Source organism: Delphinus delphis, chromosome 10 (genome assembly GCF_949987515.2).
Source record: "Delphinus delphis chromosome 10, mDelDel1.2, whole genome shotgun sequence".
Classification (NCBI taxonomy): Eukaryota; Metazoa; Chordata; class Mammalia; order Artiodactyla; family Delphinidae; genus Delphinus; species Delphinus delphis.
The window spans coordinates 28,865,252-28,891,881 of NC_082692.2; the positions used below are offsets into that span (position 1 = coordinate 28,865,252).

The window sequence follows — 26,630 nt, forward strand, 5'->3', positions numbered from 1 at the left end:
ATGTTCTCATTCTTTCTTGAAGTGAATATGTACAACTCAATTCTAATTACTACTTTTGGACAAGTATATTGCACAGGTCCCCTGTCCCCTCTCGACACTGTGCTCTGTGGTTATGGTCTTAGGACAACTCTGCTTCTGATTCTGTAACCTTCCATTCCACGTCCTGTGGAAATGAACAGGTCTCTTCCCCATATCTCTTAAATACAACCCTTGGCCACTTGAGTATAGTTACCTTCCTGATTTTTAAACTTCAGTGGAGCTATAAATCCTCCCTCATTCTTATCTTCAGAAGGACTCTGGATTTACTAAATTCTCTGTGTTTCATAATACTAAATGTAACTCACAGAATGTCCACCATTGAAGCGGCCAGGCAATCTTCTTCCAGGCATCTTCGGTCTATTTGCAGTGAGATGTAGCAAGTTTTCTGATGAAGCTATGTCATCAAAATTTACAAGATCTGGAGAAGAAAAGTAAACATATCTATTAAGAGATAACTGCACATTTTAAAAGGCAAAAAAGAACGTCTCTGATTTTTAACAAACTATAAAATTAAAAAGAACACCACCAAGACTCACAAGTTGACCTGTGCTTTTCATATGCATTTGGAAAACAACACTCACCCTCAAAAACTAACATCCTCTTTACCTGATACATTTTATATATTAACAATATAAAGTTCATGTTTTTAACAGAGACTTAGACCTCAACAAAAGTTCTTACTGCAAGATATAAATCTGTACCACAAGTTGTAGTAGTATGAAAAAGCAGTCATCTTAAGTTCTTGCTTATAAAAAAAAACATGATCTACTTCTTCAACTCAGAATTAATTACAACATATCAAAAAACTAACTTATGAAATGTGTTTTAAAGTTCAAGTAATATCCTAATATTAAAACTTTTTAAACTCCATTTTATCTGGGACCCTGCTGCTTTCCAATTGCATTTCTTAATGTAAAGTGAAAGTGTAATTTAATGTGTCTTCATATATGTATGTGCATAGTATACTGTAGCTGGGACTCGACCTGTTTATAGTTCACTGTACTTCTGCTTAGACATTATCATGTGTAGGAATCAGACCATAGTTATAAATCTAAGGCAAATCAGATACCAAGGGAAAATGCTACATAAATCATCCATTTGCTTCCCCACCATCAAAGGCTGGTTGACCTTTGATCCAATAACTTGAGTTTAAGGACAAATCTAGGTAATTTCTATCTCTGAAACAATAGTATATAATACCTTCCCTTTTTCTAGATGGTCCAGAAAACCTTGCTGAAGGAGTTGGTCTTTAATTTTGAAGCCCAGATATCTATAAGTGGTAATAAGAACCCTAAGGTTAATTCCTGGCACTTCCACTATCATTACAATTTTCCTTTGGCCCAGGTTCCAAACTAAGATTATTAATCACAGTCAATATGCCGTCACTCATTATGGCAGCAGGTATCTTTTGCCTTGTCTTCCAGGTATGGAATCATTCTTCACGTTGCCATTGCTTGGAAGTTTATAATGCTTTCTGTCAAATATTTAGATGTCCAAACTCAGAGAATTGTTATTTCTTAAAAGAAATCTAAAGATACTTATCATTACTGCTCTTAAAGCTTACTCATCAAATTTCATATTCAAAGTAATTTATTTAGAGAATTTTTTTTAAAGGGATGGAGGACACAAAGGTAAAACAGGAAGAGGTTACCACTAACTGGCAATATACATTTTGTAACAACTGTAAGTATTTGTTGACCTCTGTTAATTCTTTTCCATCTTAACACTCTGGGATTACTTTGTATGTTCTATCTTGGATCTAGTCACTAGGCTAATATACCACAACAGGCAATCTAATGGGCTTGGATTAATTTTTGTGTTGAGTTGTTCAATAATTGTCTATAAATAATTATAATATACAACAAACCACAATAAGAAACACAGTGGCTTTAATGGAGAATGCATTATATAATGTGAAAGACCTTGAGCTTAAACATATATTTAAAAGAAAACAATATTTTAAAAGATGTTAAAAATATGCTATAGTTTGAAGGGTTAAAAATTGTTTTTTACATCAATAAATATGTATTGACAACCTACAAAAAAAACCTTGAAAAGTACAGTCCATTTTGGCCTGTGGAGATTATTTTCAAATGCATATTTAAGCAACTTTTAAAAAGAAAAAGAAACAAACAAAAACAAAGGAAGAGATGAAGATAAATTAAAAGGGTAAATAAAAGGAAGATTTACAAAATTATACACCATGCTCATGTAAAAATGTCTTCTGTATGTCCAGTTTTGGGCCACAACACCAAGACAAGTAATTTTACTATTCTAAAACTCTCTCAGGTCCTCCACTAAGTCATTAGGTTAGTAAAATGAAATAGTGCACATTTCTGACTCATGATATACTTGAATGCTTTTAAATTTACCTACGAGTGGTATCAGTGGATTTATATTTTACACACGGCATAAAAGGCATGACAATCACTTAACTCTTGCCATCACATTGTCACTCTGCCAGCCATTTACATGTCTACATATTGCCTAAGACATGGAATTTTAAAATATTAAAATAAATATAAAATTTTGGGAGAAAAAACCTGACTTTTATGGTTGTCAACTAAAATAACCTTGTATCAAAAGAGTATTTTAAACTATCAAGAAAAAATTTCCAATATGAATTTCATTTTATTTTAAAATGGAAAACCAAAAGGGTTAGAATAGACAGACAAACACGTACACTTTAGTAAAATTACAAAGAAAAATCAATGTGCACCACCTATTCATATTGACTATATTATTTTTATTTCTTTTATAAATTGTCATCTTACCAAAATGGAGAAAGGTAGGATAATTTCCTGACACGTAAGAAGGGAAACATGGCAAACAGGCTAGGAAACAAAATCTGGAAAGAAAAGTCAAGGATAGGAATGTCTAGAAAAAAGACTAAACCAAAAAAATTATTTTACAAAGCAGGAAAAAGGAACAGTTGTAGAATGAATAGAACCATTTTAATGTTTAGCAGATATTGCAGTTCATCTAAACTTACATTAAGATGTGTATTAGATTTTAGATTTATTCTTTTGTCTTTCAAAAGGAAAAATTATTAGTATTAATTTCAATATACATTAAACTAGAAAGAAGTCTTCTTTAAATTACTCACTGAACACCAAGACAACTTCTAAAAGAATGTTTTAGTACTAAAATTAGAGGTCAGAGAAATAAATCAACATAGTAACAACTCATTGATATAGTTATAACTGAAATTAAACCACCTTTTAGTCAAAGTTTTGGTCCTCAGCACATGATAGTAGTTACAGTAAAAGAGGCAATTTTAATTCTGGTATGGTATAATAGGAAAAAAAATATGCCAAATATTATTTTTAAATATCCCACTATAAAAATACAGTAGTGCCTTAAGTGATACTCTCTATAATGATATTATCAAGGAAATTATTATTAGAAAATAAAAGTTTTAATTACTGCTCTTATTTCCCAGGTAAATTCTACCTTTTGGGGTATGGTATCTTGTTTTGTTTTAATACTAGTCTAGATACAGTCTCGCTTTTTATAGTGTCTACCACTCAACAGGTAAACATTGTGTTCAAAAAATCTCACCATAAATTCTTTCTGGAAGAAATAAATGAATAAATATTGGGAAATTAATTCAAACAAAATAGATCAATTATTAAATAGAAGTGAAGAGAAAGAATGTTGCCCTATTTAACAATGAAGGTTTTCAGATCAAATAATGTATCTCTAAAAATTTCCTTTAATCCAAGAAGAATTTATCACAAGAGATAATGAAAAAGGATAAGATACTACACTCTAAGAATACTTCATCAACTGTGCTTTCTTAATGAAATAGCTATGTTTCCACTAAGTTTTCTGTCTTGTAGTTTAAAACTAATTGTAAACCAATTTTACTTCCTGGAAAATTTACTATTTTAGAAATACTTAGACTATGTGAACTTTACAATTAACCTGTAGTAGCAATGAAACTATCCTAAACCAATTTTTGATGAAGTGTTGGAAAAAGAGAAAAAAATTAAAACATGGTCTGATAGCTCTGCAATTTGTAGTACTATCTTGTATCATATATGAGAATATTTGTGAAAAATCTTAAAAAAATGAAACAAATTGAGTATTCTAGGAATGTTTTTCTTATGAACAAAAAAGACTGTATTTATACACATGAATATATATGTTTATATATGGGTTTGTATACAATCATATCAGAGAGTAACGAAAGGAATTTACATCCTTTCGATAAGAGCAGAAACAGAGTTAAGAAGTGATTAACAGTAGAGGAGGGGAAGAAGGGAAATTACATTTTATAGCAACTTCCATGTCAGGTTTTCTAATAGGTATCATAGATATGATGGATCATTCAATTGTTAGTTAAGTGAGAAAATAAGCAAAACATGCCAATGACCAATTAGCTAATAATTTAAAACTCACATTTTTTTAACAGCAAATTCTACTATATCATTTCACCTCAAATTATTCTTTTACAAAATAATTAAACTCTAAGGAGATTTTCATGTATGTTTTAAACTTTCTGAAACTTACGTTAAAGGGCTAGTTTCATATGTCATTTAAAAAATTTAAAACTTCAAACTGGGCCATATATGTAAATTAAAACATGCCTCAATCTAACGCCAAATTTGAGGCTGTGTCTAATACAGAACACAGTTTTTTTATAAGGTGCCAACGAAGAAGAGGTAAAACACTTTTATACTACAAGTACTAAGGACATGATATTCTAATTTTAAAAAAAGGAAATAAGGAATTGAGGTTGGAGTTGAGGTTGAGGTTGGAGACATAAGCTACTTGCTATCAGCAGCTATGCCTTTTATCTTAGCGAACTATTTGTGCCCAAAACACTACTGCAAATACACAGCTGCTCAGTAAATATTTGCTACTTAATATGAACTCAATTTCCAAAATTTATATTTTCTGAACTTTATAGGGTGTAAGTGCAGTACACCAAAGGCAGTGTGATAGTGGAAGATATAAAGACTGAAACTTGGAATCAGCTGTTAGTTTTTTGACCGTGTATGTGTCTCGGCACCTCTAAATTACTTCCTTATTTATTTAAACAAAAAAGCAAACTAGAAGTTAGAAATTTTCAAACTCTGTTCCACAAAGCCTCACATTTTTAATGAAGAATAAATAATAGCTATGGCTATAAGACAAGAAATGGGACTAAAATACAAAGGAAAAAGAACTTTTCAACCACCAATAGTCTGACATTGTTACATGGTATTTAGAAATGTACCAAAGGAAATAAAGTTTGCTGGTAATCCTATATAGATAAAGTTTGGAAAAAAAAGTGAAAATTTGTTTTAACTGACTTAAATTATTTTGGTAATTTCCACGACTTTGAGAAAACTAAATAAAGCAAATGTTGAAGAATGATACAAAGTAACAAAAAATACAGAAAAAAAATAATAAGCTCTAAATATTACCCTTTCAGCTCCCAGAGACTCATCAAAATTTAAGACTTCTGATAAATAAAGACTGCAGAATATTGTGGAAATTCAAAAGATAATACCTATGGATTTTTGATATCCAGAGTTAAAAGTGTGTGCTTAAATTTTTTTTCTCTACTACTTTTGAAAACACATTTCTAGCTACATTTTAAATCAAACAGAAAACAGTAAGAACTAATAGAGTTACATTTTTTACCAGCAACCTCAATTTAAAAAAAATTAAAGGATATTTTAAAAAAACACGAAGTTTTTTTTTGTTTTTATTTAACTAACAGTAAATTAGAACAATTTTCACCAAAAACATACTGAATATATTTGAGTGACTGTCTCTAAAATACAATCAACATCTCAATTTCCAGAAATTATTGATGACTATGGCTTCATCCAGATCAGGTAGGCTCCAAATACATGATGAAAGATCTATAAGACATTCCAATTAAAAAACTGAAGGAGACTATGCTTAGGTTAGAGCTTTTGCACTGACAAACTAAAGAGAACGAAGAAAAAATCACCTAAAAAATCTGAAAGGTAATACGTAGCACATTTTACAATAGAGTGACAAAAAAAATCTTAGTGTAACTGGCCTTCAAGTTTAAATGTAAAGAACTGTTAACTTGAAGCTAAAAAGTACATTGACATTAATTTTTTTTTAAAGAAAATCACAGAGAACTTTATATAAAGGGGATTTAAAGAGTTCTCTTCTGGTTTACATGATCTTGAACACTTGCTGTGTCTTTAGCTTACTTTGTTTAGATGCAAAATAGGGGAAAATGGCATCTACCTCTTAGAGTCAGTGTTAAAATAAGAATATATATGAGAAAATGCTTTTAAAATGTTAAAAAACTAAAAACGAATGCAAAGTGCTATAAAATAAGCATTACCATAAAGTAATGATGGTGCAATGCCTTTAACAGTGAGACCTTGTATCAAGACTTCTCTGAAGCAAAAAAAAAGAGACTTTTCTGTTTCAAGTATTCCATTTTACAACTGAGAAGTATAAAAAACCAGGAGACAAAGATGATTAATGGGCTGAAAAATCAGTCCTAAAACTTAAGGAATAATATTTAGCTAAAGAAGTAAAGCCTGCTGAGATAGACAGATATACAGAGAGAGAGAGTCATAAGAAAGCCTATTTTCCAGAATTGGAAACAAAAGTATCTTCAGATTTAAGTGGGAAAATAAAAATAGTCTTCTTAAATATAATCTAGTGTTGGCACTGAAAGTCTATGTCACTCACATCTGCTTAAGTTAGATGGTATGGACGTTCCATTATAAAGGGATAGAATGACAAATGACTGATCTTTTAATATCCATCTCAGTTCTCTGACCAGTGAGAAAGTTTATGTGAACCATAAATACCTTGCCCATTTATATTCTTTCAGTTTCATTTTCCTATTTCAACTTCAGAGATTTTTAAAAATTTTAATAAATTTCCACTGTATCTATCCACACACAAATTACATACACAACTTTCTTATTTTAAATAGTTTCTGAAAACTACATTTGCAAATTCTTTTTATGCACCACCTTTCCACATGTTAACTTACCTGTTTCTTTAGAGCTTCTAACTGTAAATGTATCTAGGTCTACTGATTTTGGTCTAAGTGGTAACTGTTCAGAATCTAGCTTTGGTTTTGATACTGGCTCAGTTTCAAATTTTGATAAAATGGTAGAAACGTCTCCATTAATCCTAAAATGAGAAAAATCAAACACATGCAAAAATCATTTGTATGTAAAGCATGACCATCTTTTAACACTGTGATTTAATGACACTAAAGAGGGACTTCCCTGGTGGTCCAGTGGTTAAGACTCCACACTCCCAATGCAGGGGGCCCGGGTTGGATCCCTGGTCAGGGAGCTAGATCCCACATGCTGCAACTAAGAGCCTGCATGCCGCCACTAAAAGATCCCACATGCCGCAACTAAGACCTGGCACAGCCAAATAAATAAATAATTTAAAAAAATAATAATAATGACACTAAAGACGTTATACCATAATACTGATTTTCTTTCTTGTCTATAAAATTATTTCCATAAACATAAACCTCTACCCTAAGACCAATCATAATAAGATAAGAAATGTAAAACAGCTTAACATGAGTATATTCACCTAGCATGAATATAAGATTAACATTTAACACAGATTACAGTCTCTACAAAAAATATGAAAAGCAAATACTTTAAAAATTACTTTGACATTTAGAAAGGCAGTAGGGCCAATTATGTCAAAGGCAGGTAAATCAATAAGCTAACTTCAAATTAGATAAAACTTACTTGGCTACAGGAGGTGGTGGAGGAACCGGTTTTTCAGGTCGCTTTGGGTACACTGTTCCAGGAGATCGCAGTAAATTATTGGCTTTGGCGGGTGGAGTAGGCTTCTTGGGTGGGACTTGTGGAGCAGCTGGTTTAGAAGGCTTCTGTTCCAGCACTGACTTTTCATCTGATTATTTAAAAATATTTACTAGGTTACTAACAATCAGAACTGTTTAGGTTTTCCTATTTCTTAAAGCTAACGTCAGGCTGGAAAGGTGTGAAACAGAAAGAGACACTATTCGTGTATATGTGCACTGTTTTAAAATTATAATTTAATAATCCTAACTATCCTTTAAAAAAAACTCTACTTTGGTGGGAAGGAGGACCACTAATAAGCTTCTGATCAACAAATAATGCCTGCTTCTTACTGTCTTCCCACCACCCTTTGCTTTTAGGGCTGGTATTCTACTCAAATATAATCATGTATGATTCTACTCTAAGCAGAGAACAATATTATCTAGACTTATATCTAGATCACTTTCTGAAACTGAAGTATAGAGAACTAAAAATGAGTAGGAACTCTAGTGCCATCTAATGTACTTATTTAAAAATAATCATGATGACAAAAAAAATTTTTTAAGAGAAACTGAGGCTAGATTGATTAGTCACAGATGAAAAAATTACAGGCTTATATTTATAACTCTTATCATTGTATTAGGAATTTTATTAGTACCATTTCATTTAATAATTCTATGAAATAGATAAGAAAATATGCTGGGAAAAAAAGATTAAGGACAATGTCATGCCATGTTAATAAAAACAATTTTATCACCAAAAAGGCATAGTTCTATACATAATGACATACTTAGTTCCTGATCTTTCAGGTACTAAGAATGGGTATTAAATTTGACACGTGTGCACACATATGAGATATTCATGATACAGCAGTCAGCAAAAATATATTATAAGGCATATATGCAAAAATAAGAAAGCTCCCAAGAGCAATACTGAGTGCTTTTCAAGATTTACTAGGTCTTTGAAAAGAATGTCTATCACAGGACCACAAATAATTTCATGAGATTTCTTATCAATCAGAAACCAGTAATTATGAATCTTGAACTAACACTTGAACAAAAAAACAAATCTTGAACAAACACCAGGGGCTTCCCTGGTGGCATAGTGGTTAAGAATCCACCTGCCAATGCAGGGGACACGGGTTCGAGCTCTGGTCTGGGAAGATCTCACATGCCAAGGAGCAACTAAGCCCAACAAAGAGTAGCCCCTGCTTGCTGCAACTAGAGAAAGCCCGCGCGCAGCAACCAAGACCCAACAGCAGCCAAATGAATAAATAAATTTTAAAAAAAGAAAGTACTTGGCAAAAACCAAACAGCAGTCAAAACGGATAAAAGGCCAAATTTAAAACAAAACAAAACAAAAAAACACTGAAGGCCAGGGGTAAGCCCCTTGTTAAAAATATCTGATTTTATCTAACAACAATGAAAATACAAAATGCTGTTGTTTCAGTTTTATCATTTATGTACAGCTTCCTTGGATCGTTTGAAAATATAGCTTAGTCTTTTAAACCCTCATCATCATTTGGTACAAAAATCCATCTCTATATGGCTTCAAACTATACAAGCACATCATGTAATTACACCACCAGAAGTGAAAGCCAACTCCCCAATTCTAACTATAAGCTGATAGAGCCATCATTATCAGAATTATAACAGTTAACCAAACTTATTTCTAGAAAATATTAAAAGAAAGATATTTTAGATAAATCAGGGAAAATGTTAAATGATAAATAGAAGTTCACTGATTAAATGAATATACTTCTTTAACAGATATGTAAATAACAGCTTGTGGAATTCCCTGGTGGGCCAATGGTTAGGACTCTGTTTTCCACTGCAGAGGGCATGGGTTCGATCCCTGGTCTGGGAATTAAGATCCGGCATACTGTGAGTCGCAGCCAAATAAATAAATAAATAACAGCTTGAAATCAATTCAATTCCTATAGGTTAGTCTAAAACAAAAGAACACATTCAATACTGCTGGAAATCAAAGGTGACAAAAATAAGATTCACCATTCCAGGTATATCCATAACTAAACCAACTACTACTATATGTTGACTTATTATATAACTAATATATGATGGCAATGTGTTTGAGTACTAGATTTATTTATTTTTATTGAGGTTACATTTACCTAACATAAAATTAACCATTTTAAAGTGAACAACTCAGTGCCATTTAGTACATTCACAATGTTATGCAACCACCACCTCTATCTAGTTCCAAAACCCTTTCATCACCCCGAAAGAAAATTCTGTTCCCACTAATCAGCTACTCCCCATTCCCTCCTCTACCAGGGCCACAAGGGGTCCAATTTCTCCACATCCTTGCCAATACTTGTTATTTTCAGTTTTTATTATTATTACAGACATCCTAGTGGGTGTGAAGTGGTAGTTCAATGTGGTCCTGGTTTGCATTTCTAATGACTGATGATGAACATCTTGCCATATGCTTGGTAGACATTTAGAAAAATTCTATTTCAGTTCTTTGCACATTTTTTGATTGGATTGTTTATCTTTCTGTTGGTGAGCTATAATAGTTCTTTATATATTCCAGATACTGGACCCTTTTCACACTTCAGATATTGGATATAGGGCTTGTAAATATTTTCTCCCATTCTGTAGTTTGTCTTTTTACTTCCTTGATAATATCCTTTGCTGTACAAAAGTTTTTAATTTTTAATAAAATCTAATTTAACTATTTTTCTTTTGTTTCTGTGCTTTTGGTGTCATAGCTAAGAACCCACTGCCAAACCCAAGACCATGAAGAATTACCCCTATATTTTTTCCTAAAAGTTTTAGTTTTATACCTCTTATATTTAGGTGAATGATCAATTTTTAGTAAAATTTTGTATATGGTATGAGGCAGGGGTTCAACTTTTTTCTTTTACATGTGGATATCCAACTGTGCATAGAATTTAAGTTTAGCTAGAGACTGGCCAAAAAAACAAAAGGAAATTTGGATTTAAGGAAAACATTCTTATGTTAGCTATCCAAATGCCCAAAAGAAGATATATGTAAGATACAGATGTTATGATAACTTAACATACAGAAAATTATAAGCATATAAAGAAATTTTTTATTAAAACAACAAAAATATATGACAGTTAACAAAATACAGCAAAATAACAAATATGCCCTATCTTATTTACTACAAAATATAGCAATACATTACTAACACTATACATACTAGGTTAATCCATTCCTTAATTCAGATTAGGGTTAGTTCCCTGCTGCATGAATAAGAATTTAAAAATAAGTAATAATACTGGTACTAAAGCATGAATGATTACAAGTCCATAAATTCTGACTAAAAAGTCAAATATTCCATTCTTTATCACTGGTCGTTTGGAGATACATTAGAGAAAAACACAGTACTATGCAAAAAGTAGCAAGTATGTTCTTAACTGAATCTATTTTCCTAATATTTTAGAAAAATTCAGGACAAAAAAAAATCTACCCATATTTATCTCACTGAAGTGACTTAAACTGTAATATAATGTATTTTCAAAAGCCTAAGTACAAAGTTCAAGAAGTTATCATCACAGGAACAACTGAGTAACCAGCACTCCGGCCAAGAACTGAACCGTAGCCACATTAAGTTCCTTCCCCTCATGCCTCTTCCCAGTCACTACCTCAATGCTCCCATCCAAAGGTATCTTCTAACACTATAGATCACTTTTGAATATTTTAATTTTACACCACTGAAATCATAATATGCTGCTGTGTGAAACTCTATCTCATTCATTTGTTGCTACGCTATATATATAGTATCCTGGCATATGAATATACTTCAATTTTTTTATCCATATAACTACTGATGGACGTTTGTGTTGTTTCCAATTGACGGTCAGTGTAAATAATACTAGATAAACTTTCTTATTTGAGTCTTTTGGTGTACATACGGAACACACATTTCTTGTGAGTATATAATTAGGAGTAAAAGTGCTGGGTAACAGGGTATATAGATTTATTCAACTTTAGTTCTCAAGAGTAGATAAAACAGTTTACATTCCCACCTACAGTGTATAAGAGTTCTGAGAATCTGTAACCTCACCAACATTTCGTATTGTTAGTCTTTTTAAAAATTTCACCCATTTTGGTGAGAATCTTACTTTGGTTTAAAATTATATTCCCTTGCTGAGTAATGAATTTGAATAACTTTTACATACATTGGTAAGAATGAAGCAGGCTACTGAAAGGTATGTCCAAGAAAGTCTTCCCCCAAAGCAGGAGAAAAACTTGTGCTCCAAACTGTTGCTATCATTACTCTCCTGAGGGGCAACATGCATGGCAAGCACTCGAGGTACCTCTGAGGAAACAGTGAGAATGACACTGCTAAGCAGATTTGAGAAAACCCATGTGGTGGCTTGGACAGCGAGTAGACAGTGAGGATTTAAACTCCATTCTTATGACTTGGGAAAGTATCCCATGAAATAATGGGGCGTCACCTAAGAATCAAGGGCAATAGGGTGATTCGTTTCATGTTTTCTACTAGCTCTTTTTTAATCCTCCTCAATATGGCAGGGCTTTTCAAGGACATACTCTCTGAAACTGAGATCAAAAGAGAGAGAAAAGTAATGAACGCACACACTGGTGGCATACACCATTTCTCCTGTAAGAAGGCTTAAGGCTCCTCAAAGTGGCCCTAGCCATGGTTTGAAAAAGCTCTGTTGACTCTGGAACAAGAGAGAGATAAACTTATGTTTATTTTTAAAGAAATAATTTAATCTATGTCAATAATATTCAGACCCTCTGACCCTGAACTGACAGTGGCTCTCTCCCCCAATGCCCATTAATAGGCAATGCCTGTCACTTTTCTTATTTCTTGCACCAGATCTATTAAAGCCATGTCAGGTTAATGGGAACATTTTGACAATATTAAGAATTGCTTCCCTTGTTATATTTGTCTTGTTTCACTTATTTAAAAACTGCTTAAATTTGCACACCTAAACTTTGAAATCAACACTTTATAGTTTTAAAATCTTTCAAGTGAAGAGTTTTGGTGGTGGTGTTAAGATTTAGAAATACGGGGAAAAAGGTCTTTTCTATTTACTCACATATTTACCACTTCTGGCATTCTTCATTACTTTGTATACATCCAAATGCCAAAACAGCATCATTTTCTTTCTGCCAAAACGAACCTCTGTTAACATTCCCTGTGTAGTACATACAGGTCTACTAGTAAAGAATTCTCTCCGATTTTATCTGAAAGTTTTCGTTTTGCCTCCATTGCCTGAAAAGTATTTTTGCCAGGTAGAGAATTCAAGGTTGACAATTATTTTCTTGCAGACTTTATGTTTTTCTCTTTATCACTGCTTTTCATAGAATTTATGATGATGTGCCTTAAGGTGATTTCCTTTATGTTTTTTCTGCTTGGAGTTCACTGAGCTCCTTGGATTTGTGGGCTTAAAATTTGCACCAAATCTAAAGATTTTTCAACCATTATTTCTTCACATATTTTTTCTGTCCCCTCTCTTCATTTCCTCAGGGACTCCATTTACACGTAAAACTGCTTGATATTGTCACTGAGGTCACTGAGGCGTTGTTCATTTTTTTCTAGTCTTTTTTCTATATATTTTTAGATAGCTTCTATTGCTATGTCTTCCAGTTCACTAATATTTCCTTCTGTAGTCTCCAAACTGCTGGTAATTCCATCCAGTGTCTTTCATTTCAGCTGCTGTATTCTTCGTCTGCAAAATTTCAATTTGGGTCTTTTTTATATTTTCCATTTCTCTCACCATCATGTTTGTGCTTTCTTCTACTTTACTGAACACATGGGCTACATTTATAATAGCTATTTTAATGTTCTTTCTGCTATTTCCATCATTTCTTGATATTTCTGGGTCTGTTTAAATTGACTGACTTCTCTTTTGGTTGCTATTTTCTTGCTTCTTTCCATGTCTGATAATTTTTGATCAGATAATGGGCATTGTGAATTCTATCCTCTTGGGTGCTAGATTTTGTTATATTATAATGTAAAGCATTCTGGAATTAGACTGATCTGTTTCCAAGGTAGGCCTTTAGTCTAAGCTGATACACCCTTTTATGGACTTCAATGCATTATGAGGTCTTGTGGCTCATGGGAACATGAACTATTTGTGAGTTCCAGAAACTGTTTCAGCAAATGTCTTCCAGCAGTTATTTCTCCAGCTATGGAAAATTTCCTTTCACAGGTATGTAATTCAGTACTCGGCCAAAGCCTCATGGTAAGCCCTGTAGAGCTCTCTCAGTACTCTACGCAGTTCCTTCCATTCTGGCACTCTGTCCCACAAACTATAGCTGCCTTGGCCTCCCTAAACTCCTATTACCTCAACTCTCTATGAATACTGGGCTCTGTTTGGCTTTCTCCTTTCTGCTGCCTGAAAACTGCTTCTAGACAATAAGCTAGGGGTAATTTTAGGGTTTGCCTCATTGATTTCAGTGATAACAGTCCTATGCTACCTGTTGTCTGATGTCTAAAACCACTGTTGTATGTATTTTGTCCAGTTTTCTAATTGTCTAACTCAGGGGGACAAATTCAGTCCCTGACACTTCATCATGACCAGGATTTTGAGCAAATAAATGTAATACAAATGCATTACCTTCCATTTTATTTATAAGATCAACTGACTGATTTCAGGGAATATAAGAAGCCATATTCTTAATTTTAACAAAACCCTTACCTACTTGATGAAGGGGACTATAAAAGAAATATCATAATGAAGATAATAAAGCCAGTAACATACTTCTTACATTTGGTTCTATGTATCTTTGTATGACGAGTTTTTCATGTAGGAGATATTATAACCAAGTACCAAAATAAACTGATCCAAGACTTGGACCTAACAACAGCTATATCACAAAGGACTAATCTGAGATCAAGAAATACCTTTATTAAATATAAATTGTTTTTGCATCTAAATTTAAAAATCTCAAATGCAAAAACAAGGGGAGTTGGGGATATAAAAACTTTCCATGCTGAGCACAGATCATGAGAGAGATAAAGCTATGAAGGTGTATGATATTCAGAGTCAAGAGTGTGGTTGCTACATTTAGTGAATGAAAAGAGTAGAAGATGATACCAAAAATGTACTGAATAATTTGGGATCAGTTCCTGCCAACACCAAATGCTGACCAGGATGTGGAGCAACAGGAACTCTCATTCTTTGCTGGTAGGAATGCAAAATGGTGCAGACATTTTGGAAGACAATTTAGCAATTTCTTACAAAACTAAACATACTCTTACCATATGAACAAGCAATTACATTCCTTGGTATTTACCCAAGTGAACTGAAAACTTATGTACACACAAAAAGTATGCAAGGTTTATAGCAGCATTATTCATAACTGCCAAAGCCTGAAAGCAACCAAGATGTCCTTCAGTAAGTGAATGGATAAACTGTGATACATCTGGACACTGCAATATTAATCAACATTGAAAAGAAATGAGCTATTAAGCCATGAAAATACATGGATAAACCTTAAATGCATATTACAAAGTGAAAGAAGACAATGTGTAAAAGCTACATAGTGTATGACTCCAACTCTATGACATTCTGAAAAAGCAAAACTATGGAGAAAATAAAAAGATCAGTGGCTGTCAGGGGTTGGGGGAAGAGAGGGATGAAAGCACAGAGCATAGGAATTTTAAAGAGATGAGACTATTCTGTATGATATTACAATTATACATTAGTCCAAACTCATGAAATGTACAACCCCATAAGTGACCCCTAATGTACACTATGGACTCTGAATGGTAATGGTGTGTCAAGTAAATAATGAACACTTGTTAAAAATCAGTGTGAATGACTCAGTGTGGAGATATGTTTTTCTTTACACTGACAATGAAAGGAATTATTTTTCTGACAGTAGAAGAATCTGCCTCACCTTTTTCTTCAGGCTTTGTAGGAAAATACTTCTTCTCTGCACCTGTCAGCTCAGGCTTTGGAGCTGAGGGGAAAAAAACGTTAATACATTAAAAAAAAAAAAAAGTTTTAGAGCACAAAGATAATTATACTCCTAAAAAGCAAAGGTTTAAAAAATAACATCAGATGAAAATATGGTTTAAAAGACTGAACAATATACCAGAATCACTGAGCTCAACATATAATCCTGCACCTGCCACGATCACCTTAGTAAGTGATAGCTCTGTGGTCTCAGTTCCTTCCTTATCAAATGAAGGAGTTCACATTCTCTACAATACCACTGTCCAGTAGAACTTGCTGTGATGATGGAAATATTCTGTTTTTGTGTGGTTCAATACTGTCCATTGAGACTTGAAATGCTGCTACTGCAACTACAGAATTAACTTTTTTATTTTATTTAATTTTAATTAATTTTAAAAGCCCAGTATGACTAGTGGCTAAAAAGGCTCCAATACCAACTTCCATAAAAATTACTTTTAACTTATCCTTGCTCTCAGATAAGGTTAGCAAACACAAAGCTGAAACTATGGAGGAGGGAAGGACTTGCATTATTCTAAAAAAAGAGCAAATCTTTCAAGGAAAACAAAAATTGGACAGCACTTTTAAAAATCAGAAATCAAGGGCTAGAACTTATAGAAATAGAGTCAGATGACAAAACTCTAACTCTGGAAAACTCTTCTAGGGACTCCATCATTTATTCCACTGTTTAAAAAGGAAAAACTAAACTCTTCTAGTTTGCTTAAGCCTTATCACACTCTCTGAAGGAAGAGTATATAAAAAAAATCAGTATTTGTTTGCAGCATTAAAAAATGGATTGCATCTGAAAAGGCAGAATAACTTATTAACTAGGTAAATATAGTGTCTTCTTTTTTAATATATTGTTTTCTATAGATTTAAGCTTAGTCAATTTTCTTAACTCAAAATGCCATATAACAAAAATATCTAAATTATTTTCAAGATTCCTATTTTATACAGTTTGTACTTTAAAAAAAATACTGACAGATATTAATACACGTGAACATTCAATTTTTATATATTTTTAAAAATTATATATAGCACCATAATATTTAATTTTTGCTAAAGGAAAATAAATGATTTACAGGAGACCCAATTTCACCATTCTAGAACTTAAAAATATGAAAAATAGCCATCCGAATAATCTGTTTCGTACTTACCTGGACCCTTCGCAGGTGGTGGTGGTTTCTTTGGTTTCTATTAAAATAATAATTGTGAAAACAGTAAAACACTTACATTTATAGTTATAGTTAAAGTAAACTCTGATCATAAATGATCTAAGTTACATAAACATCTCTCCTCATCCCATCCCTGTCAAAAATTATAAAATCATAAGATTCAAACAACTCCACAAAAGGTCACAGATGAAAAATATATTCTATTAGAACAAATGCCTCTTTGATAAAATTCAAATATTTCAAAAATATCACTGTTAGATAAATTTAAAAAAATCTTAATGATGAGCAAAAATATTCTCTCCTGCCTTCCCTATTTTAAGATTCCTATGCACCATTTTACCACTCTTTAACAGCTGAGTTTTTTTGTCGGGGGGAAGGAGGGGTGGCAGGGAAAGGGAGAGAGAAAGAGACTTTGTTTAAAAAGAACAGGAGTAGCAAATAAATATATCTAGCTTTCACCCTTGGTTATTCAGCACTCTCAAAAAGAAGATTAAAGGCAAAGGTCTGTTTTTCAGTTTATTAAAATTCTCTTGGGTTTACTCATTCACTCATTTTTGCCTTAAAAAACTTGAGACACATTTCTAAGTATGTGAATTTCGTTTTTCCAAATTAAAAAATAACTGATAATCAATATTGCATAAACACCTAATAAAAACCAAAAAAAGAAAATGTGTTTATTAACAAGAATATAAAAATAAAGCACACCCGAAGGCTGTTGAATTAATACTGAATGAAATCTAGCAAAGGAAGAATCTCAGAGAGTGTAAGCCTTCGTACATTATCCTCTTGTAATTTACTTTAAATGAAAGACTGCAAAGGTTAGAGATTTCTGCATTGACTTAAATCAAATATAGTAGACTGTCTTGCTGGGGTGTGTCTGTTCTCTGTATAACTCTTTCCCTCTAATTTAAAAACTCAATTAGATTCATCCCTCCATAGGCGATCAAGCTGTAGAAAAGCAAAAGATCACTGATGAATGACTCAGAGTCACTTTATTCACTGTGAGACATGAGATAGATGTATTAAATCCTGTAAGCAGGCAAAGCCTTCTCACTCTCCCAAAAATGCAGTGACAGAGTAATAGTAATCAATAGTACCTTAAAATAAAAATTTCCAACAAAATTAAATAGAAATATAATTTTTCTTACAGTCAAGTGCTAATTTGTCTAAATAGTATGGGCAGCCTTTTTTCTTTTAATTATAATAAAGTAATAAAGACTAGGTTAATTTTTAGTTAGGGGGAAAGGAAAACAGGAATAAAGCACAGAACTGATACATTGTTTTGTTTTACCATAATTCAGATAACTTTCACCTGATTATATAAATCTGAAATCCCCTCAGAAAATTATTGTTACTATGTAAAAAACTTGTTTTTTAAGAAATATTGGCAAAAGGTTTTTTTAAATTATTATCATCACTGAAAAAGAAAAGCTTACAGGAAAGTCCTTATCCAGTTCATTTATCTGAACAGCAAAATTGTCTGGAAATACTCCTTCTTTACCATTAAGTTCACCCTTCCACCAGCCAGCTTCTCCAGTCTCCTAAACCGCAAAATGAAGAATAAAGATAATAGTGGTTATCTCTAAATAAGAAAAAAGTTAGCAACAAAATAGGAAAATACTGAATTTCATTGTTGCTACAAGGAAAAATAAAGACCTAACAGACTTTGAGGTCCTCCTAAAAAAATATATTGCCCACACATTACTTCAAGCAGCAGTTATAAAATTAAGTTTAATTTCTTAATTAGTCAAATAATTTAAAAATTCAGGGGACTTCCCCAGTGGGTCAGTCGGTAAGACTCCACACTCCCAATGCAGGGGGCCTGGGTTCGATCCCTGGTCAGAGAACTAGATCCTGCAAGCATGCTGCAACTAAGAGTCTGCATGCCTCAATTAAGAAATCCGCATGTCGCAATTAAGAAGCCTGTATGCCACAACTAAAGATCCCACATGCCACAATGAAGATCCTGCATGCTGCAGTGAAGATCCCGTGTGCCACAACTAAGACCCAGGGCAGCCATAAATAAATAAACAAATAATTTTTTTAAAAATTCAGTTTACAAGGATAAAAAAGAGAGGGAAGAGAAAGGAAAAGGAAGTAGAAGAGGAGGGTGGTGACAGAATATAAATTTCCAAACTGTATCTTAACATTCTTTTAAACACTTTATACACCAAAAATTAATCACATTATTCATTTGCTTTAGAAGTTAACAGAATCTTCTACAATTCCTTCCAAATACCCTTCCATGAGAAATTAGTTGTTATCAATCCAATCTCCATGTGTATTAAAAATTATATGCACTGGGGGGGACTGGTCAAGATGACAGAGTAAGCAGACCCTGAGCTCACCCTCTCCAAAATTAAAACTATTTACAGTAGAGCAACTATCAATGCGAATGACTAGCAGAAAAAAATTTCCACAATTAAAGATATAAAGAAGGAACCACAATGCAACAGGCTGGAGGGGCAGAGAGACAGTATAATCAAGACCCACACCCCTGGGGAGGTCATGCACAAAGGTCAGGATAATCACAACTGCAACACCTAACAAGTGTTGGGGAAGATGTGGAGAAAAGAGAACCCTCGTGCACTTTTGGTAGGAATGTAAATTTGTGCAGCTGCTATGTAAAACAGAATGGAGACCTCTCAAAAATTAAAAATAGAACTATCATATGATCCAGCAACTCTAATTCTTCGTATTTTTCCAAAAACAAAAACACTAATTTGAAAAGATACGCACCTTTATGTTCACGGCAGCATTCTTTACAATAGCCCAGATATGTAATATGTAAGCAACTTAAATATCCATCAGTAAGCATTTTAAATAAAGATGTGTTTCATATATATAAAATGTACATTACCATGTATATATGCATATGTGTGTGTGTGTGTGTGTGTGTGTGTGTATATATATATATATATATATATTATTTATTTATTTATTTATTTACGTGGTACGCGGGCCTCTCACTGTTGTGGCCTCTCCCGTTGCGGAGCACAGGCTCCGGACGTGCAGGCTCAGCGGCCATGGCTCACGGGCCCAGCCACTCTGTGGCATGTGGGATCTTCCCAGACCGGGGCACGAACCCGTGTCCCCTGCATCGGCAGGCAGACTCTCAACCACTGCACCACCAAGGAAGCCCTATATATATGTTTTATAAGTATATAATGTATATTACAATGTAATATGACTGACACAAAAAAGAATAAAATGTTGCCATTTGTGACAACATGCATGGACCTCAAGGGTATTATGCTAAGTGAAATAAGACAGAAAGACAAATACCATCTCACTTATATGGTGGAATCTATAAAACAAAAGGAATGAACAAACATAATAAAACAGAAATAGGCTCACAGATACAGAAAACACACCGGTGGTTGGCAGAGGAGAAGAGGTTGGGAGGGATGAGTAAAAGAGGTGAAGGAGCTTAAGAGGTACAAATTTCCAGTTACAAAATAAATGAGTCACAGGGATGAAATGTACAACATTGGGAGCATAGTCAATAATATTGCAATAACTTTGTCTGGTGACAGATGGTAACTAGAAATAACAGATGTATAGAAATATCAAACCACTATGTTGTACACTTGGAACTAACATAGTGTGGTAGGTCAATTATACTTCAATGAAAAAACTTCTTTTAATTACATACACTAAACAATCTGTTAAGTCAATTTAAAACAATGGGAGAAATTTCAAAAATTACTTTAAAGGGATATAGCAAAAACAAATACTTTAATATTTCTCTATTACAGTTATTACAGGACTCTGCCCACACCCCAATACTGTAGGGTTTTCTTTTTCCTTAATTTATTCCAAGTTATAAAACTACCTCATTCTTTGAAATAGCTGCATCATTTTCCATAGTATGACATTTCATAACCATTTATATATTGATGGACATTTAAGTTGTTTCCCTATTTTTCTTCTTTTTCTTTTTATATTACAAACACTACAATGAACATTAGATGGGCAAAAAAATGCAATGAGGTAAAACAGGAAATGAGAACAGAACCCTGGCGGGGGCGGGGGGTGGTGTGGTTAGAGAAAAAACACAACTTGATGGTAAAAATAATTTCCAATACATCAATTATAACAAAGACAGACAATAAACGTTTGCTTAAAAAACCTTTCTGATCACTTACTACGTGCCAGGTTCTCAGGTCACAGAAATAAACAAGACAAAAGTCACAGCCTTTCTAGAGCTTACATTCTAGTAGGAATGCGAGACTACTGAAAAATATTTCTATGAATAAATTAAGTGATTCACTGAAAACTGAGAAAAGTCTTACCTTACTTATCAACTGTATTATCTCCCCTTCTTTAAAAGTAAGTTCATCTTCATTAGTACCCGCATAGGCAAACAACGTTCTACAATATTCTTTAGCTAAAATGAAAATAATGAAGCTTCTATAAATTGGTTCTTTCAGCAAATACTTATTAAGCCTCTATTTTGTCTAAAGAAATGTACACTAGAAGGTTCTAGAGATGATTTCAGTAATTTTGGCCAATACTATATGTTGAATTAAGTAACAATTTCATTAATCATTCATTCAAATAGTTACTACATGCCTACTATGTTCTAGGCACAGTTCTAACTGTATCAGATACATCAGTGTACAAAGCATACAAAAATCCTTGACCTCATGGTGCTTACATCTAGGAGGATTTAACACTCCGATGAAGTAGTACAATGTAACAAACGTCTTCAACAAATCCAATAATATATTTGAGCATGCTTCATTCTTAATATGAAAATTTCATTCAAACACTTACCTTTAATTTTACTTTCAGTGTCTGTTTTTGTTACCTCCACACTCTGAGTTTTGGATCCTAGTGACTGTGTGATTAAGGGCTAGAATAGAAAGGATGGTGTCAATTATTTTAAGTTAGAACAAAGCTAATAATGTTAAACAAAATTTCCATTAACAGTTATCTAGCTCTCCCTAATGGTACTTATAGCCAGGTTAGTAATGTGACTGAAAACTGCCATGAAAAAGATAAATATCTGAAAAGCTACTTAAATGATAGCCCAGAACGTCTAGTTTTTAAAACTCCCTATCTTAAGGATAATAAACATACTCTGATACCCATAATACTGTGATTTATTTTAGAACCTCTAAAATAAATAAAAATAGCATTTGAAAATTTACCACATACCAATCTCTGAGCTAATAAGCACTTTACATACATTGTAACTTAATCCTTAGAACAATCTGCATAAAGTAGGCACTATCATCCACTCCTTTCATGGGTTAGGAGGCAGAAGTCTGACTAGACTAGAAGTCTGACTCCAGAAGGTGGACTCTTAAAACAATTGCATTAAACTTCCTTACAATGAGACAGAGTATAAAATAAAGTCTTTATACTTACTGCTGCTATCAGAATGAAAACATTTAGGTAATGTTACAACCCTTTGTAACAATATATAGTCTAGTAGGCAATTTTCCATTGTAATTGACTACAGGAAGTCCTTCATCTTGTACTAGTGTTTCCTTGAGTTCTGTCCTTAGAAGTAACACTACATTTGACCCTGGATTTCATTAGTTAAAAATCTGAACATACTGCTAATTTACCTATCATTCTGTGTTCTAGTTATCTTTTAAGATGCTCACTTTAATTTCTCCTAATTTTAACCATCATATCTTCCAATCTGGTCCTACAAACATAGCAAATGTGCTCCCTACTTTATCAATTCCTACATCAGTGATCAAAGAAAGCCTTCCAAGGCCATCCTATACGGTAACCCTGAGACTACTCTCATTAACAACAACTCTTTAGTGGACATTAAAAATGGCAAATGAAAGATTACTGGTGTGATCATTAATCAAATAAAGTTATTCAATATAATCATAAGCTTCAGAGTTAGAAAGCGACCCCAGATCATCTAGCTTAATGTCCCTCATAATGCAGACATTGCTTCTAGACATTCCTAGCTATTACATGACTATACAGCACTATTCCAACAACAAGAACTCTAATCTCTACCTTTAAAACCAAGAATTAATTAATAATCTTAATGCCAGACAGTCACAGAGCTAGGAGAGGGCAGGACAGAAAGTACAAGTTCTCTTTCCTGAACCCAAATTATTATTACATGAGAAAATATGTAACAAGCTGGGAAAGGAAAAAAAAAATGTTGAAACTAACCATTTTAGGAGAAAACATCAGAATATATTTCACCAACCAAAACAGTCTTCTAAGTGAAATGTAACTAAAAAAGGCAAGTAAATACTAAAATATTTTAAAATCTTACGAGTTAAATAAGACATACAAATGAGCACTACAAGGGAAACAATGCTTTAAAAGTTAAGGGACAAGCCACCTATGTGAAGTACTCAATCTAATCTCCAAGGTGTTAACACCAGGAAGACTATATTCTAAAGATTGTAGCTATTTCCCCCACAAAACAGAAACTTAACAGTTTATTTTAAAATCTCTTATTAGTATGGTACATTCACTTTGATTTACTTCACAACGCCAGTGAAATGCTAATAAAAAATAAAGTTCTCCATACATCTAGGGCTAGCGATTAGGTTTCACCATTGCTGACAATCCAGAGTAAAGTTAAGCGGTGCCTAATTAACTTAATATCTCACTGAGAATTCACTTTACAATGGCCCATTTTAAGCCTACTTCAAATTGAAAGAAAAACATATAATTTTAGCTTTAAAAGGAAAACAAAAACTTGCCTTTTCTATTTTTACACTATAACTAAAAATTCTAAAGTTTCCACTAAGAAAAGTTTGTGTAAAATTTACCCCCCAAAATCCAATTTTATAAGAATCAAACATAAACATTAAAGTAAGTCACTTAAACTTGAAAACAGTTTCTCACAGCCTTCTCATTCATAATCTATTATTGGCAATCTCAAAAAAGAAAAGGTAACAGAGTTGCAAACTAACTTTTACATTTTAAGAAAAGCTTAATGAGAGAATGAATGGGGTTAATCTAAGGAAAGCTCATCATTACTACCTTCTCTGGTTTTTTCTCTTCTGTTTCACTACTGGATGTTCTTGTCCTAAGTTTCACAGAGCCTTCTTTAAATATATCTCCAAATCCAACTCCTCGGATTTTCTTTGGCTGGGTAACTGATCCAGGTGCAGTTTCGTTCCCATTTCCCGGAGAAGGTAAAGGTGAGGTAGACCCAGTCAAAACAGTTTCTGAAAGGATAATTTGTTTTTAAAGAATGACACCTAAAATCACAAAAACCTTGACATTCCCCTTCCACAGTATTTATATTCTATACCTCCTAATAAAAAATGGTATAATATGGTATAAAATGGTATAAAAATAATAAAATGACTGAGTATTAAAATATCCCAAAGAATAAGATGCACTTTATACTGATTTTTTTTAATGCTGTTTAAAACAATTTTAGGTATTCCTAGTTAGTAAAATGCTAATCAGAAATCCAGGAAAGCATAGTATACCAGGTCCTTAAGAAGAGCATATCAAAATTTACAGCTCTTGCACAAACATGAAGTAATGTAAGACAGAAACATTAGAGAGATAAAGTTAATCATTTAAAAAAGTTACATGACCCAAACTGATCAAAATTAGGGTGATTTTCTGAATATAAAAACTGGTAATATTAGCAAGTTTTTGTTTTAAAAAGTCCACAGTTCAAGGCCTGTCATTTTAACTCAGGGATGAAGTAATTAATAATCTAAGAAAAAAGTTCTAGAGTAATCATCCAAGAAGATTCCAGAAACATTTCAGAATGAGGGCTGAGGGGTAGGGAAAAATACATGATTTCAGTTCATTTAATTAAGCAGTCTGTTGAAGTTTAATGGTTAAGAACAACAGAGGAAATATTAAAAATGGTAGTTACCATTTACTCAGAGCTTAATCTGTGCCAGCTATTTGCTGAGCACTATACATGAATTATACCTAATTTACATAATCACCTACAGGCTTAACATTAAGCACTATTATTCCTCATTTTCAAAACAAGTAAAATGGGCAGTTATTCAGAACTTTCCCAAGGCCATACAAGTAGTAACAAAGCCAACATTTGAACTGAATTCCAGATGACCCCAAAACCAGTCCTAAATATTTTAACATAATGACTCAGACAACAAAAGCCTCTAATCACACATTTGAAACTATCTGAGAATAAGTTAACAGAAACTACTTTTATGAACTTAAGAAATGCAATGCTAACAAGTACAGTGATCTACCCTAACCACTTGCAACGTTAGCCCAAGCCACATATATTTTTGGTGATATATTTTTAAATAAATTTTACTCAAAGAAAGTTTACATACAATAAAATGAACCCATTTTTAAATGGATATTACAATAATTTTTGACAAATGTATGCACCATGTAACCACAATAATCCAGATACAGAATATCCCTGTCACCCTGAAAAGGACACTTACACACGATCCCAGTCAATTCTTACTACCCTCAAGTCTCAAGAAACTTCAGATCTTCATTCCGTCAGTATAGATATGTCCTTTTTAAAAGTTTCATATAAATTAAACATACAGCACATAAGTCTTTTGTGCCTCCTACTTTTGCTAAGTATAATATGTGTTCCATGCATCAACACTTCATTCCTTTTTATCACTAATAGGTATTCCATCAGACAGGTATATCACTATTTACCTACCATTAAGAACATCAGCTGGTTCTTCATAGATGAACTTTATCCAATTTAGAAAGTTCCCTTCTGTTGCTATTATGAAGAGTTTTTATCGTAAGTGTTGAATACGTAAAAATCTTTCTGCATCTACTGAGATGACCATATGGTTTTTCTCCTTTAAACTTTTTAATATGTTAGATTATATCAACTTTTGAATGCATAGAATAAACCGCATTAGTCATAATGTATTAACATTTATATATTTTGCTAGATTTGATGTGCTAATATTTTGTTGAGGATTTCTGTGTTTATCTTCATGACATAAAGTGTTATAATTCCTAAAGTCATACAGACCTAAGAAATCTGAAAGAATTTGTGGAAGATTAAATGCTTGACAGAATTCAGGAGTGAAAACCACATAGGGAGTTTTCTTTGTGTGAAGATTTTTTTCCTCTTTTTAACATCTTTATTGGAGTATAATTGCTTTACAGTGTTGTGTTAGTTTCTGCTGTATAACAAAGTGAATCAGCTATACGTATACATATATCCCCATATCCCCTCCCTCAAATCCTCCTTATCCCATTCCTCTAGTTGGTCGCAAAGCACCAAGCTGATCTCCCTATGACATGCAGCTCTTCCCACTAGCTAACTATTTTACATTTGGTAGTGTATATGTGTCAGTGCTAGTCTCTCACTTCATTCCAGCTTACCCTTCCCCCTCCCCATGTCCTCAAGTTCATTCTCTACGTCTGTGTCTTTATTCCTATCCTGCCCCTACATTCATCAGAACCTTTTTTTTTTTTTTTTAGATTCCGTATATATGTTAGCATATGGTATTTGTTTTTCTCTTTCTGAACTTACTTAACTATATGAAAGACTCTAGGTCCATCCACCTCCCTACAAATAACTAAATTTCGTTTCTTTTTATGGCTGAGTAATACTCCATTGTATATATGTACCACAACTTCTTTATCCATTCATCTGTTGATAGACACTTAGGCTGCTTCCATGTGCTGGCTACTGTAAATAGTGCTGCAAAGAAAATTGTGGTACATGACTCTTTTTGAATTATGGTTTTCTCAGCGTATATGCCCAGTAGTGGGATTGCGGGGTCATACGGTAGTTCTATTTTT

General features: G+C 33.1%; 1 protein-coding gene across 1 annotated transcript in view; it reads right to left on the bottom strand.

Annotated features, from left to right (window-relative positions):
- CD2AP (CD2 associated protein) overlaps positions 1-26,630 on the bottom strand; it is a 105,126-nt gene that overhangs the window by 11,273 nt on the left and 67,223 nt on the right. The window contains exons 6-14 of the mRNA XM_060021692.1: positions 23,880-24,067; positions 21,681-21,759; positions 21,197-21,291; positions 18,338-18,442; positions 16,884-16,920; positions 15,671-15,733; positions 7,752-7,917; positions 7,025-7,167; positions 345-457 (exon numbers count right to left, since the gene is read on the bottom strand). Of these exons, the coding sequence (XP_059877675.1) occupies positions 345-457; positions 7,025-7,167; positions 7,752-7,917; positions 15,671-15,733; positions 16,884-16,920; positions 18,338-18,442; positions 21,197-21,291; positions 21,681-21,759; positions 23,880-24,067 (989 nt within the window). The remainder of the gene's footprint in view (positions 1-344; positions 458-7,024; positions 7,168-7,751; positions 7,918-15,670; positions 15,734-16,883; positions 16,921-18,337; positions 18,443-21,196; positions 21,292-21,680; positions 21,760-23,879; positions 24,068-26,630) is intronic.